This window comes from Balaenoptera borealis, assembly GCF_965194805.1.
Source record: "Balaenoptera borealis genome assembly, chromosome: 3".
In the NCBI taxonomy this organism is placed as follows: domain Eukaryota; kingdom Metazoa; phylum Chordata; class Mammalia; order Artiodactyla; family Balaenopteridae; genus Balaenoptera; species Balaenoptera borealis.
In genome coordinates, this window is record NC_138866.1 from 180,332,669 (window position 1) to 180,350,799 (window position 18,131).

General features: G+C 41.2%; 1 protein-coding gene across 1 annotated transcript in view; it reads left to right on the top strand.

The window, feature by feature from the left end:
- The window catches only part of MRC1 (mannose receptor C-type 1), a 172,245-nt gene that overhangs the window by 8,810 nt on the left and 145,304 nt on the right, over nt 1–18,131 (top strand). Inside the window, exon 2 of the mRNA XM_082385247.1 lies at nt 64–17,184. Within this exon, the coding sequence (XP_082241373.1) occupies nt 16,928–17,184 (257 nt within the window). The 5' untranslated portion in view covers nt 64–16,927. The remainder of the gene's footprint in view (nt 1–63; nt 17,185–18,131) is intronic.

Below are 18,131 nucleotides of genomic sequence, written 5' to 3' on the forward strand. Positions count from 1 at the left end.
GCTGCTATCACAGAATGCCATAGACCGGGTGCCTTATAAGTAACAGAAATTTATTTCTCACAGTTCTGGAAGCTGGGAGGTCCAAGGTCAAGACGCTGGCAGATTCAGTTTGTGAGGGCCTGCTTCCTGGTTCATAGCTGTCTTCTCACTATAACCTCTAACGGCAGAAGGAAGGAGGTAGGCAGCTCCTTGGGGTCTCTCTTATGAGGGCACTAATCCCATTCATGAGAGCTCTGCCCTCATGACCTAATCGCCTCCCAAAGACCCCACCTCCAGACACCATCACACTGGGGCTTTGAATTTCAACATGAATTTTGCGGGGACATAGGCATTCGATCTATAGCATGATTGAAGCGTGCATTGTCATTGAAAGCAATTTGATTCACTGCTTGCAAAAATATTAAAAATTTTCCTCTATCAATTATATTATCACATATTTTATGAAAAGCCAAACATGTTCTAGGTGTTTTCCAGTTAATCGTTTAATATTCACATTGCTAAGAGTTTACATAAAGTACTGAATTTAAATTATCAGTAGGTGGGGCTTCCCTGGTGGCACAATGGTTTAAGAATCCACCTGCCAACGCAGGGGACACGGGTTCGAGCCCTGGTCCGGGAAGATCCCACATGCCGTGGAACAAGTAAGCCCGCGAGCCACAACTACTGAGCCTGTGAGCCACAACTGCTGAAGCCCACGTGCCTAGAGCCCGTGCTTCGCAACAAGAGAAGCCACCGCAATGAGAAGCCTGCACACCGCAACGAAGAGTAGCCCCCGCTCCCCCTGCTTGCTGCAGCTAGAGAAAGCCCGCACGCAGCAACGAAGACCCAATGTAGCCAAAAATAAATAAATTATCAGTAGGTGGTGCTGCTGAGATTGAATCCAGACACTTAACTGAAAGATTAGGATTCACACAGGTTATGTGGGAAAGAATGTGACAGAGCCGTCAATTTCTGATTTGTTGTTTTTCATGACATCTGAAAAGCATTGATTTTTAGAATTTTGATTTACTTAATATGTGGAATATTCTGGATTTGCCCAACAAAGGAGCAGCAATGGATGTGTCTCCACAGAATCTGAAGGATAGGCATGTTATAGATCATTTTCTGACATGCTATACTGGGGATTAACTATTGCCTTCTTGATTCATTGCTTTGAGATACAAGCAATGAATCAAAATGTGCCTCAAGATTTTTTAAATGGTTCAGTTTTAATTTCCTGGAGAAGAGAATTAGATGCAGTTTAACAAGTGCCCCAAGCAATCCTTGTGGCCACACTGGCTTGGAGAACGCTGACAATATGCAGCCTTCTTCTTCCGGCCTAAGTTTCCTTATACACTTGGCCTGAGTTTTCACAAACATTCTGGGGACACAGTCACCTTTGAAAAGGTGAAGAAAGCTATGGATCTTCTCCCCAGAGAAATTCTCCCACCTAGAGTGTTATATATAATTTCAGGTGCTTCAGAGATATTTATTTTTATTTATTTATTTATTTGATGTGGACTATTTTTTTTAAAGTCTTTATTGGATTTGTTACAATATTGCTTCTGTTTTATGTTTTGGTTTTTTGGCCGTGAGGCATGTGGGATCTTAGCTCCCTGAACAGGGATCGAACCCGCACCCCCTGCATTGGAAGGCGAAGTCTTAACCACTGGACCGCCAGGGAAGTCCCTCATAGATATTTAGAGTCCATCTATATAGGCTATTTTATGAACCCCTGTCCTATAGAATCAGTTTAAAACTCCTCAGTCTAGATATCGAGGCTTCCCCTAACCTCGGCCCACCCCACTGATGGACCCTTTTGCCCCATTATTTCCATCATAACTCAGGAGGTGTGAAGATGAACAGATTTTATAGATTATGTTCTTGACCATAATGGAAAAATTGAAATCAAAGAACCCGTATGGTTTCTGTACAGCCTATGTGAGTTCTTCATACTACAGAATACAGTCGATTGAGGAAATGATCTAGGCAGGATTTCATATTTTGCATCATTGGCATCTTCCAGGAAAAAAAAAAATGGTAAAGGAGATTGCGTTGACCTGTTAAGCCACTTTTTTCTAGACTCAAAGACAAGCCTTTTATTTTGAGCATAATTTTAGGGCCATGGTGTACCACAGGGAAAGGTATTCTGGCAGCACCGTGGTGAAGCATGAAGGCTCACGTCAGGCTTCTCCAGTCTTTTACCAAAACAGCCTTTGGCATCACCAGGCCTGGATTCTACCAGCAGAGCTGTCAAGTCACTCAAAGTTTTCTTTTTATTATTGAGACTAATAGGTTTGTTGCTAGTCTGAATCAACTTAGCCGTTTACTACTGACTGTAATATAAGTTCAAAGTATTGTTATCATTACAGAGGAAGGTCTATAGACTAATTCCAATACCTTAGGTCAGATCCCAAATAGATATTAAAAATAGAAATCATATCTGGGCCATTACCTCTGTGATGGTGATTTAACCACTACATTGTGTTCACTTCTATATTTATTACAATGATTAGCTAGCTGTTTATGTAAAATTGGTTTATCCAAGCTTAAGTAATATAGGGGGAAAAAAAACAAAACTCATGTTGAGTGGCAAGACAAAGTTTTTAAAAACACATGGAGAGTTTTAAAATGTAAACATAGTTCTTTGTATATATGAAATTTTCATTTACTTATTTCCCATCATCTCATTTTAACAATAGTGTAAAGTTGAAGATGGAATTCAGCAGATGTTTGAGCACCAGCGGGTTCTAACAGCTACTAAGTGGACAGAAAAAAAGTTGGCATAGCGGGCCTGACTGCCATTTTTTTGAAAGTCCTGTTTCCAAGGTTGGCCCTTGGCTGGCATTTGGGAACTTGGATTTGAGGAGGGTTCCCACCATTCTCACAACAGATAAGAGTGGCTCACTGGGCCTAAACTATTTGCACAAGTGATGTGGTTTATGCTGAACACCTGCTTTCCTTCTGGGAGTCTGGAATTTGGGGACATGTCAGGTAGAGAGTACCTACATGATCAGCCCCAGTAAAAACCCCAGGCACTGAGTCTAGAGAGCTTTCCTGGTTGGCAACATTTCACATGTGTTGTCACAGCTTGTTGCTGGGGGAATTAAACTCGTCCTGTGTGACTCTGGACCGAGGACTTTCAGAAGCTTGTACCTGGTTTCCCTGGACGTCCCCCTACGTGCCTTTTCCCCTTGCTGGTTTTGCTTCAAGTCCTTTCAGTGCAATAAATTACGGCCATGGGTACAGTATGCTGAGCTCCGAGAGGCCTCCTAGTGAATCATCAAAACTGCGGGTGGCATTGGGGTCCTTACAACACAACAAGATCCTGTCACTGCCTTAAAGGAGGTCATGAATGTGTAAGGAAAGAAAACATGTACATTTAAAACTACAGCACGAGGTAGAATTTAGTAAGGCATTCAGTACTATAAGAAGAGATAAGGGCTAATATTGCAACTGGGGAGTTAGGTACAGGCTTTAGTCATTTCAGTGTTTTGGAGCAAAATTTTTTCTTCAATTTTATTGTGGTAATAATCGGTACACAAAAAACCCCACGTAATTAACGTACACCCTTTTGTGAGTTTGGACGTATGTATATACTCATGTTACCATCACCACAATCAAGGTGATAACTATATCCGTCATCTCCAAGTTGTCCTTGTGTCCCTTGGTTTTGTTTTTGTGGTAAAAACACTTAATGTGAGATTTACCCTCTTAAACTTTTAAGTGCGTAATACTTTATTATTAACTACTGGCACAACGTTTTAGAGCCCATCTCTGGAACTTACCCATCTCGTATAACTAGCTTTATGCCCATTGCACAACAACTTCCCATTTCTCCATCTCCTGGTACCACGATTATATTGTCTACTTCTATGTGTCTGGCTATATTAGATGCCTCATATAAAAGGAATCACACGACATTTGTCCTTCTGTGACTGACTTATTTCACTTATCATGTCTTCAGTGTTGTTGCAAAGAGTAGGGTTTCCTTCATTTTTTTAAGGCAGAATAATATTCCGTTGTATGTATATACCACGATTTCCATATCCATTCGTGCTAGTGGACATTTGGGTTATTTTCATTTCTTGGCTGTTACGAATAAGGCTGCAGTGAATGCAGGAGTGAAGATACCTCTTCAAGATCCTGATTTCAGTTCCATCCCAGAAGTGGGGTTGCTGGATCATCTGGTAGATGTATTTTTAATATTTTGAGGATGCTCCATACTATTTTGCATAGCAGCTATACCATTTTACATTCCCACCAACGGTGTACAACAAAAATTCCAATGTTTCAATATCTCTCCTCGCCAACACTTATTCTTTTTTTTTTTTTTTTTTTTGGATAATAGACATCTCAACAGGTGTTGTTCCAAATTTTAGAGGAAAAATTTTGCTTTTTCACATTGAGTATGATGTTAGCTGTGGGCTTTTCATATATAGCCTCTATTGTGTTGAAGTAAGTTCTTCTATACTTGTTATAATTTTTAGAGTGCCATGAAAAAGCACTGAATATTGTCAGATACTTTTTTCTGCATGTATTGAAATAATCACATGATTTTTTGGTCCTTCATTCTGTTAATGTGATGTTGTCACATCGATTTGCATATGTTGAACTATCCTTACATCCTAGGGATAAGTCCCACGGTCATGGTTTATGATCCTTTTAATGTGCTGTTGAATTAAGTTTGCTAATATTTTGTTGAGGACTTTTTATATCCATGTTCATCAGGAATATTAGCCTGTAGTTTTTTGTTTTTCTCTTGTGGTGTTTTTGTCTGGCTCTCCTATTAAGATGATGCTGGCCTAATAAAAGGAGTTTGGATGTGTTCTCTCTTCTATTTTTAGAAGAGTTTGAGAAGGACTGTTACTAATTCTTCTTAAATCTTGATGATAGAATTTACCTATGAAGCCCTCTGGTCCTGGGCTTTTTTTCAGTTGTTGGGAGATTCTTGATTATTGATCCAATCTCATTATTTGTTATTGATCTGTTCAGTCTTTCTATTTCTTCTTGACTCAGTCGTGGTAGTTTTTAACATTTCTTCTAAGTTATCCAACTTGTTGATATATAATTGTTCATAGTAGTCCCTTATTTTTTTTTTTTAATTTCTGTGACATCAGTTGTAATGCCTCCTCTTTTATTTCTGATTTTGAGTCTTTTCTCCTTTTTTTCAGTTATTTCAGCTGATGGTTTGTTGATATGTTTATCTTTTCAAAAAACGAACTTAGTTTTATCTGTTTTTTGTATTGTTTTCTATTCTTTATTTCATTTCATCAGTTTCTGCTCTAGTCCTTATTATCTCCTTCTTTATGCTAATTTTGAGCTTAGTTTGTTCTTCTTCTATTTACTTGAGGTGTAAAGTTAGGTTGTATGAGATCTTTCTTCTTTCTTAATGTAGGTGTTTGTCACTAAAAGCTTCCTTCTCAGTACTGCTTTTGCTGTATCCCCTAAGCTTTGGTATATTCTGTTCTTTTTTTTCATTTGTATCAAGATATTTTTAAATTTCCCTTTTGACTTCTTCTTTGACCTAGTGGTTGTTCAAGAGTGTATTGTTTAATTTCCATGTATTTGTGTGTTTTCCTGATTTCCTTTTGTTATTGATTTCTAGTTTTATTTCATGGAAGAATGCAATAAAATAAAGTAAAAAAGATTTCAGTCTTCTTGAATTTGCAGTGACTTGTTTTGTGACTTAGCATGTGATCTATCCCAGAAAATGTTCCATGTATGCTTGAAAAGAGTATATATTCCACTGCTCTTGGTTTGGAATATTCTGTTTATGCTGTTAAGTCAAATTGGTTTATAGTGTTGTGCAAGTCTGCTGTTTAATTATTCATCTGCCATCTGAAAGATACATCCATTGTTGAAAATGCAGTATCATAGTCTCCTACTATTATTGTTTTGCTGTCATGATATGTCTTGATGTATTTCTTTGTGAACTGATGATTTTCCATAGTGGTATGCTTTGATTTCCCTCTTCTTTATCTTTTTTGTATCTACTGTTAGATTTTGCTTTGTGGTTACCATGAGGTAAAACATCTTAAAAATATAAAAGTCTATTTTAAGCTGATAAGTTTGATGACTTATAGAAATTCTACCCTTTTACTTCCCCCCACTTTATGTTTTTGATGTCACTGTTTATCTCTTTTAATATTGTATATACATTAACAAATTATTGTGTCTACAATTTTTTTTTGGTTTTTTTTTTTTTTGGCTGTGCCGTGCAGCTTGCGGATCTTAGTTCCTGACCAGGGATCAAACCCGGGCCATGGCAGTGAAAGCGCAGCGTCCTAACCACTGAACTGCCAGGGAATTCTCTGTCTTTTTAATACTCTTATGCTTTAACCTTTATACTAGCAAAAATGATTAACACACTACCATATTACAGTATTAGAGTATTTCAAATTGGATTATATACTTTACCGGTGTTTTATATTTTCATGTTTTCAAGTTACTGATTAGCATCCTTTCCTTGATGAAAAAAAAACTTGGAAGAACTACTTTTAGTATTTCTTATAGGGCAGATCTAATGGTGATGAAATCTTTCAGATTTTGTTTTTTGAGGAAGTCTTGATCTTTCCTTCATTTCTGAATGACAACTTTGTTGGGTAAAGTGTTCTTGTTTGGCAGGGTTTTTTTGTTTGTTTGTCTGTTTCCCCAACACACTGAATATATCATCTGACCCTCTCTTGGCCGGCAAGGTTTCTGCTGAGAAATTTGCTGATGGACTTATGTGGGCCCTTATATGTGAGGAATTTATTTATCTTTTTTTTTTTTAATTGTCTCTTTGTCTTTGATTTTAGGCTGTTTTATTATAATGTATCTTGGAGAAAATCTTTTTGAATTGAAATTTCGGGATGACCTGTTAGCTTCATGAACTTGGGTGTCCAAATCTCCCTCCAGATTGAGAAGTTCTCAGCCATTATTTCTTTTAATGAGCTTTCTGCCATTTCTCCCTCTTTTCTTCTGGGACTCCAATAATGTGTAGATCGTTTCTCTCAATGGTGTCCCACAGTTCTTGGAGGATTTGTTCACTCTTTTTCATTCTTCTTTCTTATGCTGCTCTGACTGAAGGATTTCAAATGATCTAAATTCTAGTTTACTAATTTTTTCTATTGTGTGGTCAAGTCTGCTATCAAAGCTCTCTATTGAGTTATTCAGTTCATTTTATTCTTCAACTCTAGGATTTTTTTTAATAGTTTCTGTTTCTTTGTTGAACTTCTTATATTGTTCATGCACTGTTTTCCTAGTGTCCTTTAGTTGTCCCTGCTTTAAGAGGGTTATTTTGAATTCTTTGTGAGACAGTTCATAGAGCTCCCTATCTTTAGGGTCAGTCACTGGAGCTAATCATGTTACCTTGATTATTAGTGATCCTGTGGCTTTGTGTTGGTTTCTGTGCATTTGAGGAAGTAGGCACCTCTTCCGGTCTTTACAGATTGGCTTCAGCAGGGAAAGCCCTTTACTAGTGAGACATTCCAGGTGACCCATCTGGTGGTGTCTGTGGTTGGCCTTGCTGATGGAGGCCCTGGGCTGGCAGCTCTGGTGCCTGGGTCAGCAGATGGGCAGGCTTGGTGCCTGAGTCCTTGTGGTCAAGCCTGGATCCTGGCTTCACAGAGCCAGCTAAGTGTTGTGAACCTGGGGTGAGCCCAGTGTCTGGGTCTGCAAGTGCTGGCTTGCTGCTAGGCTGGGCACCTGGCTTCATGGAGCTAACGTGGTGCTGGGGTGGGTTGGGAGCCTGGGTCTGTGATAGCAGACCTGGCACTGGGCCTGGCTGGGAGCCTGGGTTCATGGGGGCCAGTCTGGTGCCAGTGCTGGGATGGGCTGGGATCCTGGGTTTACAGGAGCCCACCGGCAGCCTGACGCCACAGGAGCCACCTGGGGCTGTGGAAGCTGGCAGTGCTGGGGTCTGCAGTGAAGCTGGGTGCTCACTTCATTCTCCTGCCACGGGAAGGATGTCTGTTTCCCCAGTGGGCTGCCCAAGTTTAGATAACTTCACATAATGTGATTATCTTTCCTGCCATCTTCAATGGCTCTTTTCTTATTTCTGTGCTCCATCCAGGTGCTGTAATCCCTCACCTGGAACTCTTAGCTCTTCTGAAGGTATTTTTACATGTGGACAGTTGTTCCAGCGGATGTTTCTGGGAAAGGATGGGCACTGGAGATTCTAATACTGCCATCTTGCTGACGTTAGTCCATTCCATTTTCCTGTGTTTTCCTGATTTTGCTTAGTTGTTTATCTGTGTTCTCTTGTAGTCCATTGGGCTTTTTAAGATGATTAGTTTGAATTCTTTGTCAGTTTGTGGAACTCCATTTCTTTAGGGTCAGTAACTAGAAGTAAATGTTTCCTTTGGTGGTGTTATGTTTCCCTGATTCCTTGTGATGTTTGTTTCCTTTGTTGGTGTCTGTGAATTTCAAGACCGTCTCAACAGGCTGGCTCCAAAAGGGACGGGACTTCATCAGTATGACTCAGCCTGGCCTGGGATCCTGGGATTCTGGATTTTGGTGGCATCCACAGGCAGGGGAGGTTCACTTCCAGGGTCCTTGGGGTCTGTAGTTCAACAGTGCTTGTGGGGTTTGTGATTGGGCAGGACTGGCTAGTTGAGTGGGGCCGGCTGGCGGAGCTCTGTGGTCAGGTGGGGTTGTCCGTGTGGCTGCGATGCCGTCTCTGAGATCTGTGTGCACTAGCCACTGAAAACCTCGACCTCTTGTTAACTTCTTAACCGTCTCCAGGTGGTCTAGCTGTGCCAGTTTCTTCAGTTTTCTGCATGAGGTGAGACAGAAGTGGGCCTCTTGAGGAGTGCCCTGAAACGCTGGGGAAGTTGGATATGCACCTTGGTCTCTCTTTTCTCCACTAGAGAAATGGGCCAAAGGGGATCCTTCTCGGTGCTGATGTGCCGGCTTGGGGGACACTGGGGGGCAATGCAGACAAAGTGAAACTGTTCTTCTTATAAGAACAGTTCTTATAAGAACATTCCTTTTAAATGTGATCTTTCTTAGTTTTCATGCTCTACTGGGGTGCTGTAGCCTCATCCCTGGGTTCTGGAATTCTCACGAAGGCATTCTTGTCCATGGATAGTTGCTAAACTGGTGTCTCTGTTGGGAGACTAGGGCTGGGGACTTCCCATTCCACCGTCTTGCAGGTGTCACACCTTGGAGCAGACTTAAGAGTCTATTCCATTAAGACCTTTGAAGGAGTATTCTGTTTCTCTAGCTAGACTAGTTTCTTGAGCTCGAGAACGTGCCTGCTTTTATTCAGGAAACTTTACCTGAACCTCTGGGTTGACCATGTCCCCTTCCTCTCTGCACTGGAGGTGACTCGGATACGCATCTCTCATTGCACGTGTACTGAAATGATTCATGGCTCCATCCGTCTCTTCAACCAGATCGTAAGCCTGTAAGGGCAGAGGGCATCATGTCTTGGTCATCTTTGTACCCTTGCATTAGCATAGTAGCTAGCATAGAGAGTCCACTCAGTTCATTTGTGAATTCATTCTGTCACTCATTCAACGAATAATTATTGAGATCTTAACTATGTGCTAAGCACTAGCCTAGTATGAGTATATAACAGAGAGCAAAATTGGTAAAAATTCCTGCCCTAAATAAACTTACCTTCTAGTTGGGGGAACAGACAATTAATGTAATAAATAAGTCAAATAAACATTATGCTATTAATAAGTCAAAAGAAAAAGTAGGGAGAAGGATAAGAAATTGAAGAGGGAGAATATTGGAATTTTGGATAAGCAGTCTCACTGAGAAAGTGTCATTTAAGTAAAGGCCCAAAGAAAGTGAGGTAGTTGGCTCTTTGTCTTCTGTAGGAGACAACAGCAAGGAGGAAGGCTGGGGGAAACCTTGATGCCTGGTGTGTTTGAAGAATATTGAGAGAGAGTAATAGGAAATGAAGTCAGAGAGAAATGTGCTGAGTGGTAGGGCCTTGAAAATTCTGGTAAAGCCTTGGGCTTTTACTCTAAATGAGATGGGAAGCCAATGGGGGGCTTTTGACAGTGAAGAGATCAACTGACTTACTTCATTAAATGTTTATCAAACTAAATAGTCCAAGAAGACATATTAATTATGTACATTTATAGTCTAAATGGTAATTTAGGTTAGAAGATTCCAAACCCACAATATCTTTAAAACTATCCCCTTAAAACAAACCAAAACAAACCTGCACCGTGCAATGGAGTTAGGGAACATTGCATTTAGGCCAACCACTTAGAGATTTTGATCTAGCTAGATTAACCAAAATAACTAGATAATCGTCACTTCTGCATACTTTCTGAAGATATGGGTGTATCTACTAACATTGTTCTCAAGTTATTTTATCTTAAGTAAGGAACAATTGGAGTGCTGCAAACTTACCATCATATCCATAACCATGAAGATTTGAGAAATTTAGGTTAAATCATTCTTGTGAACTTTGGGATGAATATACGGTAATTAATTAGGGCTGCATCTACACTCAAATGGATTTTATTTCTTTGCTTAAATTTGTCACTTTGGAATACTCAAAGGTCAACTAGATTACTGTAGTCCCTTAAAAAATAAAAGCTGAGAATTATTGTAAAGAATGAAGTGACTTCCTGCCCCTCTTTAATATTCTATTTCTAATTCTTAGGTCCCATTTATATACCACTCCACACAATTTGTGTGATGTTTATATAGCAGGAGTGGGAAGTTTTAGTTCTTCCTTTCCTTTCTGCTTTCTTGCTGTTTTGAGACCTGGACAATTATGATAGAAAACATTTTACAAGAGAGCACCATTACTTTTAAAAAGTAAGGACATTCTAGGGTTTCCCTGGTGGCGCAGTGGTTAAGAACCTGCCTGCCAACACAGGGGACACAGGTTCAAGCCCTGGTCCGGGAAGATCCCACATGCTGCGGAGCAACTAAGCCTGTGCGCCACAACTACTGATCCCACACACCATAACTACTGAAGCCCGCATGCCTAGAGCCTGTGCTCCGCTGCAATGAGAAGCCCGTGCACTGCAATGAAGAGCAGCCCCCGCTCACCGCAACTAGAGGAAGCCCGCGTGCAGCAACAAAGACCCAACGAAGCCAAAAATAAATAAATAAATTCATTTTAAAAAAAAAAGTAAGGACATTCTATACAATTTGTTAATTTGAAGAATAAAGTCACTAGATACCAGATATTGAAAGGGTTACAAGAGTGAATGCGCTGTCATCTCTGTTCTTACAAAGTTGTTTATTTATAAATAGCCAGAGAGATGAAATTAATCCTTTCCCTATAATATGAATTTGTATAGTCTGGACTATGACAGCATAACATTAGTAAAGGGGCTTACATCACATGGTAACATAATCTTACTGAGTTTACTTCAGGTGATTTATTTGATGACATCGTCTTATGAGGATCAGTAATGTTTTTTGGAAATACTCTTTGGAAATGATAAATAATCAGTAAATTAGGCGTAGGGACACACTTTTGCCTCTTCCCTGGGCTCTTCGTAGATCCAGCTTGATCCCGAGAGCAGTTTCACTGCCACCAGATCCTGCCTTTTTGCATATCAACACCACATGATCACAGGAAACAAGCCACGGATATGCCAGAACATTCCTGGCAGTTTGTACATTTTGTTTCACAGAATGAAATGCCGAAAACAATGAGCAAAACTTGAGATTACAAATGATCTTACAAACAATTTAAGAGACTTTCAATTTCTGGCTTCCTGCCTGCAGGAAGGAAATGACAGTTGGAAGTGTGGAGAACAGGTGCTACCCTGGACAGCATGATATCTTCTGCTTACTAAAATAAAACACACTGCATCAACACTCCTGTGTGGAAGTGAGCTCTAACCGCAAGACTCAGCCTCTCCACCACAGACCCAGCTTCAGAAAACCAAACCTGTCTCCTACCAGGAAGTTGTTAAAGCCAGCCTTAAAGAGCAGACCCAGGGACAGAGTTCTTCAGATCAGTCTTGGATAAAAATCCAAGTAAAGAGTTTGGGTGGTCTGAAAATGTCCCCCTCCGTGTCCTTCTAATTACTGGCAGTGCAATTGCACGGCGGACTCATCAGGGGACTTAGAAGGGAAAGAATCAGGATTGGCATAAACTGGCCCCTGCTGAAGGGGTAGGTGATCGTAAACCCTCTCTTGTATCCCTTTGTCTTTGTCTCCGAGTCAGGGGTGTGGCATTATTTTTTCCCCAGTAGCTTAATGCTGGCATCATGGCTTGCTTTTTCTTTGGTAAACTTGCTGGTTACTCTATCCCTCATGAAGGAAACTTCCCTGCCTCCCAATCTGTTCTGGAAAATTTAGACAAATGATACTTTGGAAGGGCTGAGGACCCTGAAATGATTAAAGGCTGTGCCTCGGACCAGACAATTACCAGACAGTCCTCTCCAACCTCCTTCATTAACGATGCAAATCCATCATGGATATGCATTCTTGAGGGCATGTGGGTTGGAAAATGTTGGGAAAGGCATTGTAACATTGGGACCTATACAGTCTTTGTGAATGCTTGCAAGGGGCATAGTCTTTTCCGAACACGCATCGTGAGATTAACAAGCTCTGCAATCCCCAGGGGCTTTGTCCTTGGAGCCATGGCTATCTAGGAAGGAGACATGGCGGCTGTCACTGGGACCACTCAAGGACACTGAAACTCATGAGCTGAGTGAACAGATTGTATTGGGACAGGTAGTACATGATTTCTCCTTCTGAAGGGTCAGTGTAGGAACTGCATTCTCTTGGAATAAAAGACGAGTTAGCCATTTTCACAGCCTCGCACATTCTCCCTGCTGCCCACCACTTCTCTTACCTTTCATCTGTTCATTCCTTCCTTTCCCAAGTATGTACTAAGGGCCTATTATGTGCCAGGCATTGTGCTGAGAAATGATGGTACAAGGATGAAAGCAGACGTTCTCTGCCTTCAAGGAGCTTGCGGTTTTGTAGGGAAACCAGTGTGCAAACATTGTAGGGAGACAAATGCTCCAGTGGTAGTATTTGAAAGCTGTTTTACATACAGGAGGAAATACTCGCTTCTACTTGGAGAAGGAGAGTAAGGAAAGGTTTCACAGAAGCTAAAACCCTTAATCTGGGGCTGAAGGGTGAAGACTACACTTATTCACACTCTCCTTTGAGGTCAGGAGAAGACATTCAAATACAACCCTAACTGCCCAGCAAGGAAACAGTTCTTCAGGGCATTCCCCCATCTCCTGCTTGCCTCTTGGCTGTTTCACTGCTGTTTAGTACAGCCACTGCAGGGATAAGTGGGAGTGAAATTTGTTCATTTTGCTTCTGCTTGGAAGTGAGGGAAAACAAATTTGTGGAGGGAAGATTCTAAAAGAGCACAACATTTTTATTAAGCTGGAATTTCTTTGTTCAAGTGACTTTTATTAGTCTAAAATTATTTTCTAATTTTTATGCTTGTGAAATATTACAACTATGCAAATATTAATTTAAAAAAAACACAAAAACCCCCTCTGCCCCAACTCACCCATTCCCCAGGGATAGCACTCTTAACAGTTTGGTGGATTATCTTTCTGGATCTTAAATTTACATTTAAATCTACAACTATAGTATTTCAGAACAAACATCCAATTCTTCTCTCTCCCACCCCTCTCCCCACCTCACTGCATCATGAAAATTCTTAAAATTATTTTTCAAGGAAAATATAATTATACTATATGGAGAAGATTGCTGTAACAATATATAGATCTTGCTTTGAGTCAATAGAAAAATCGATACATACGTTCATTTGTACCATTTTTTTTTTTTAGATTCCGTATATAAGCGATATCATGGGAAAGAATCTAAAAAAGAGTGGATGTATGTATATGCGTAACTGATTCACTTTGCTGTACAGCAGAAAGTAACACAACATTGTAAATCAACTATCCTCCAATAAAAATTTTTTTAAAAATAAAGGTTTCTTAAAATTCCCCTGTGAAACCAAAAAAAAAAGAAAAGAAAAGAAAAGAAAAATCAATACAGGCCAAAATTCACCTTCTCTAATCAACTCGACTTTGATTTTTTTTCAATCCTCTCCTCTGAATCATCCAGTAGTTTTACATATTGTTTCTGTATGATATTTGGCCCCTGCTCATGAACACATTTTTCTTTTCTTTTGTCTTATACTCAAGCCCTTTGGTTGCAAAGAATGAAGGCCCTGTTTTGTTAGAATACAGGTGACCTGGAGAGTCGAGCAGCTGGGGGACTGGTCTTTCTTTGTGTGCTTGCATCGCCCCATCCATCTGTCCCAGTCAGCTCACTCTCTGGATTGACCTCCTGTTCCCTCACCATTTGGCTTCCATTTGTTCATTCATTCATTCACTCATTCATTCATTCACTCACTCACTCACTCATTCAGCTAATTACTGAGTTTGACCACATGTCAGGGGTGGTTCTAGCACATACAGTTTGAGCCGCTCTGATCCTGACTCAAAATCATGGCCTCCTTTAACTCCACTTGTCAAATTCTCCACGTTTTTTAGTTCAAATTCCTAAGGGTGAGAAAGTGATTGGCCTAGGTTATGCCAGGCCACATTTAGACGGCTGGACCTTCTGTGGCCCCGTGCCTGTTCGTCCAGATGTGGCTAGAGGAGGGTGGTGGAAGCCTGGGCAGGGTAGGGCTGTCCAGCTCACTCCGTACACCTTCTTAGGTCCTACCTGTGTGTCTGTGTCATCTCCCTACCAAAGCGTAAGTCACTCACTAAGCCTCTACCGTGATCTACCATGATGTTACAAGGGTAACACAATCAGTCTTTCCTTTACATGGAGTTGGGCTCGTTGTGGGCAGAGGACGACAGTCATAAACTCCCTGCCACTCAAGGAAAGCACAGCTAGTATCAGGGCGTTCCCTGTGGTGGAGAACAGCTGGTCCCATCACGTGAATGTAACACTCTTGGTCTTATCTTTGAAGGTAAAAGTGAAGATAGAATAGGAACCGGAGGAAGATTAGAGGTGAGAAATATAAAGTGAGTCTCAGTTTTAAATTCCCGTACATGGAAATAAATGGAATTACAGTCCAGGTAAGAGCCAGGCTGTTTTTACTCGACACCTGTCTTCAAACGCTCAGATCACAATTTCTATTAATACACAAAATTTGTGGAAGAAATTATAATACATTGTAGCACTAGATGACTCAAGACCGAGGGTTAGGAGGTTAAAATCTAGTTTGTATCTAGTATCACTTAAACAGAAATTTTGTCAGGGATGATACAGAGAATTGATGTCAATGGTATGCTGTTAGAAATAGTTGTCTTAACAGAACCGCTGCTCAGACCGTTTTCTGCCCCATCCTTTCGTATTCTTGCTGTCCTTCTTCCAAGTCTCTTCTTTCATTTGTGAGGGCTTCTGCTACACGTCAGTGGATCCGAGGTCAGAGAGAGTAACTTGACCGCTAGAGGAGCCGCCTGTCTGATTATCCTGCAGTGGGAGGGCAGGAGGTGTGAATCCTCGGGGCCACCCCCAGAATCCTAGGTGCATCCCGAGAGCCAGGCAGCCCCGGGGTCCCTTCTGCGGAGGGCCTCGGGGGAGAGAAGCTGAGAGAAATGCACACAGGGGTCGGGTGGTGAGGTGGGGTGGCATCTGACAAAGCCAGCAGGTAGGAGGGGTTGGGTCAGCGTGTGTGGGTGCTGGACTCTCCTCGTCACTCCTGCACTTGATGTATCAGGCTCCTCTGTGCAGGTGGCTTCCCTGTCTCTAGGTTAATACCACTCCTGCCCTGCCTTCGCATCAGCACCGCCCCTCCTTTCCAGGTGTTCAAGTGACTCCACTGTTCAGAAAATGCTTTTTGACACAGACACGCACGCGCACACACATGCACGCACACACGCCCCAAATCCTTCATGGGACGTGGAGTTCTGACCCCAGCCGATTTTTCTAGCATCACTTTCCCCTGGGTCCTGCCATACACACCAGACTCTCACCACCATTCCTCCCTCCTTGCTTCTTTGCCTGCCTGAAATGTCACTGACACCCCAACACCCACCTTCGGGCCTCCTCATCATCTTTCCCTCCCCTTCCCACAGCCCAAAGAGGAAGTTCTCTGGGGTACCGTGGCATTTAGGCTATACTTCTGACCTCGGTTAATTTTTTGTTGCCCGTAGGTTTGTTTCCTCCATGGATTGTGAGCTTTTTTAGGGCAGGAACCTTTGTCCCTCATTCATTGTCACACCCCACACCCAGCAGGGTGCTCGTCGCGGCTGCTCCAAAGCGGTTTGCAAAGGAGGGATATTCATGGGGACCTCTGTTGTCTTTTCAATATTTGCTTTTGGACTAGATATAGATAACTCTTTGTGTGTCGATCCTGATAACCGGTTCCTCGTATCGCCATGTTAGCTTCCTGACCTGCAAAGTAAAAATAATGCTGGTCTGCGTTGCATAGCAATTAATGTGCAAGAACAAATAAATATTTCAAGTAGCAGGAAGAAGTCTGGTTAGGAAACTGGCAAAGTGAATCCAAACTCCCTCTTCAAGCACTTTGAAGAAAAATGAGGGGTCATTCTCCTAGATGAAGTCTCAGATTTTGGGTATTTCTCTTTGCCTGAATTTGCTTAGATATAAAAATAGGGGATTGGATTATGTCTCTTCTTCCCCTTTAACTCTAAAATTATATTATTGCAATGGTTCTACCTAACAGGTGTTAAATATTACATAAATGTTTTTTTGTGCTCAAATTCACAATAAAGACTACATTAAAAGACCCCGCTTTCACCGATGCTCCAAAGCATATCCTGAAATTCATCTGACTTCTAGTAACGGATGTGCAAACACATTAAGTGATCACTTCCACAACTCCTCTGTTTCTTTAAGAGACCTCGGTTGTTAAGTTGGAAGTTCATTGAACCATATGAGGGTCAATAAAAGAATAAAAAGTCACCGGATAGTGATTCGAGTACAAGGAACTTGATCCCAGTTCAGTGTCTGTGTGCCCATATGCTGCTCGCAGTCAGAGAGAGAGCCTTTGCCCCAGGCGCTCGCCCCTTCCAGGATGGCTTCCGGAAGACTCGTGAAGCTGTTGGTTTTTGAGCTGCTTGAGCTTGCTGCTTTCTCTGTCCCCACGCTGGTGATAATGGAACAGTTTGCTGATGCCTACCAAAGCACAAGTGGTACATCCGACAAAACGCATTATTGGCTGATTGTTTCCTGTTCCATCGCCTACGTATCTTCAGTGACTCTTTTGATTTGGGTTCCCGTGAAAGTTCTCTTGTACAGGAAACGTCATCTTTACCAAAAAATCAAAGGATGGTAAGTAAAAGAATTCTTTAGCAGGGAACCCCTGGGATGCTTTCAAAGAGATTTTCTCATGTACTCTGGGTAAGGATGTTAGTGTAGCACACAGGTACATAATGTGAGATTAAGGAGAAGTAATAATCACTTTATATAAATGTGTTCCTATTATGGTATCTTCCATATTTTTTATCGGGTCATTTTTTACTGACATGTGTTCCTAAGAGTTAGCATGAATCTCTGATACTCTGAGTAGTAATTGTTGTTGTACTAATTCCTCTGTACACTGAACCGCACAAAGTTATCACAGTTAATTTACAGAAATCATAATTGTAAGGTTCTAATATAGAATTTTTTCTTTTGTGTAAAACTGCAAGTAATGTCTATGTTAAAATGTTTACATTGCATTATTTTGTAGCTCTAAGGCATCCTTTGAGCATTAACCAACAGATTTTTAAGCAAATTGGTTCCTTTACTTAGATTTAAAAAAAATCATACTTTGCTATGTTGGTAAATTCTATTACCTTGGTGAGGGGAGGGGTAAGTACTTCAAATAATAACACAGAAATATTTTAAATAAGTCAAGGTTTAATATGGATTGAACTCAGTTTAACTAATGACTGTATTGATCCAAGTAAAGGTAATGAGAACGTATAATCTCTGATCCTCATATATTTTTCCTTTTAAATCTTCAGATATGGTTCTTGTCATCTGGGATTTCTTTGTTTTCTTTGATAAGTTAAATTTTTCTTTCATACTGATTTTTTTTTTTTTTTTGGCTGCATTGGTCTTCGTTGCTGCGCACGGACTTTCTCTAGTTGCAGCAAGCAGGGGCTACTCTTCGTTGCGGTGCGTGGGCTTCTCATTGCGGTGGCTTCTCTTGTTGCGGAGCACAGACTCTAGGCGCATGGGCTTCAGTAGTTGTGGCACATGGGCTCAGTAGTTGTGGCTCGCAGGCTCTAGAG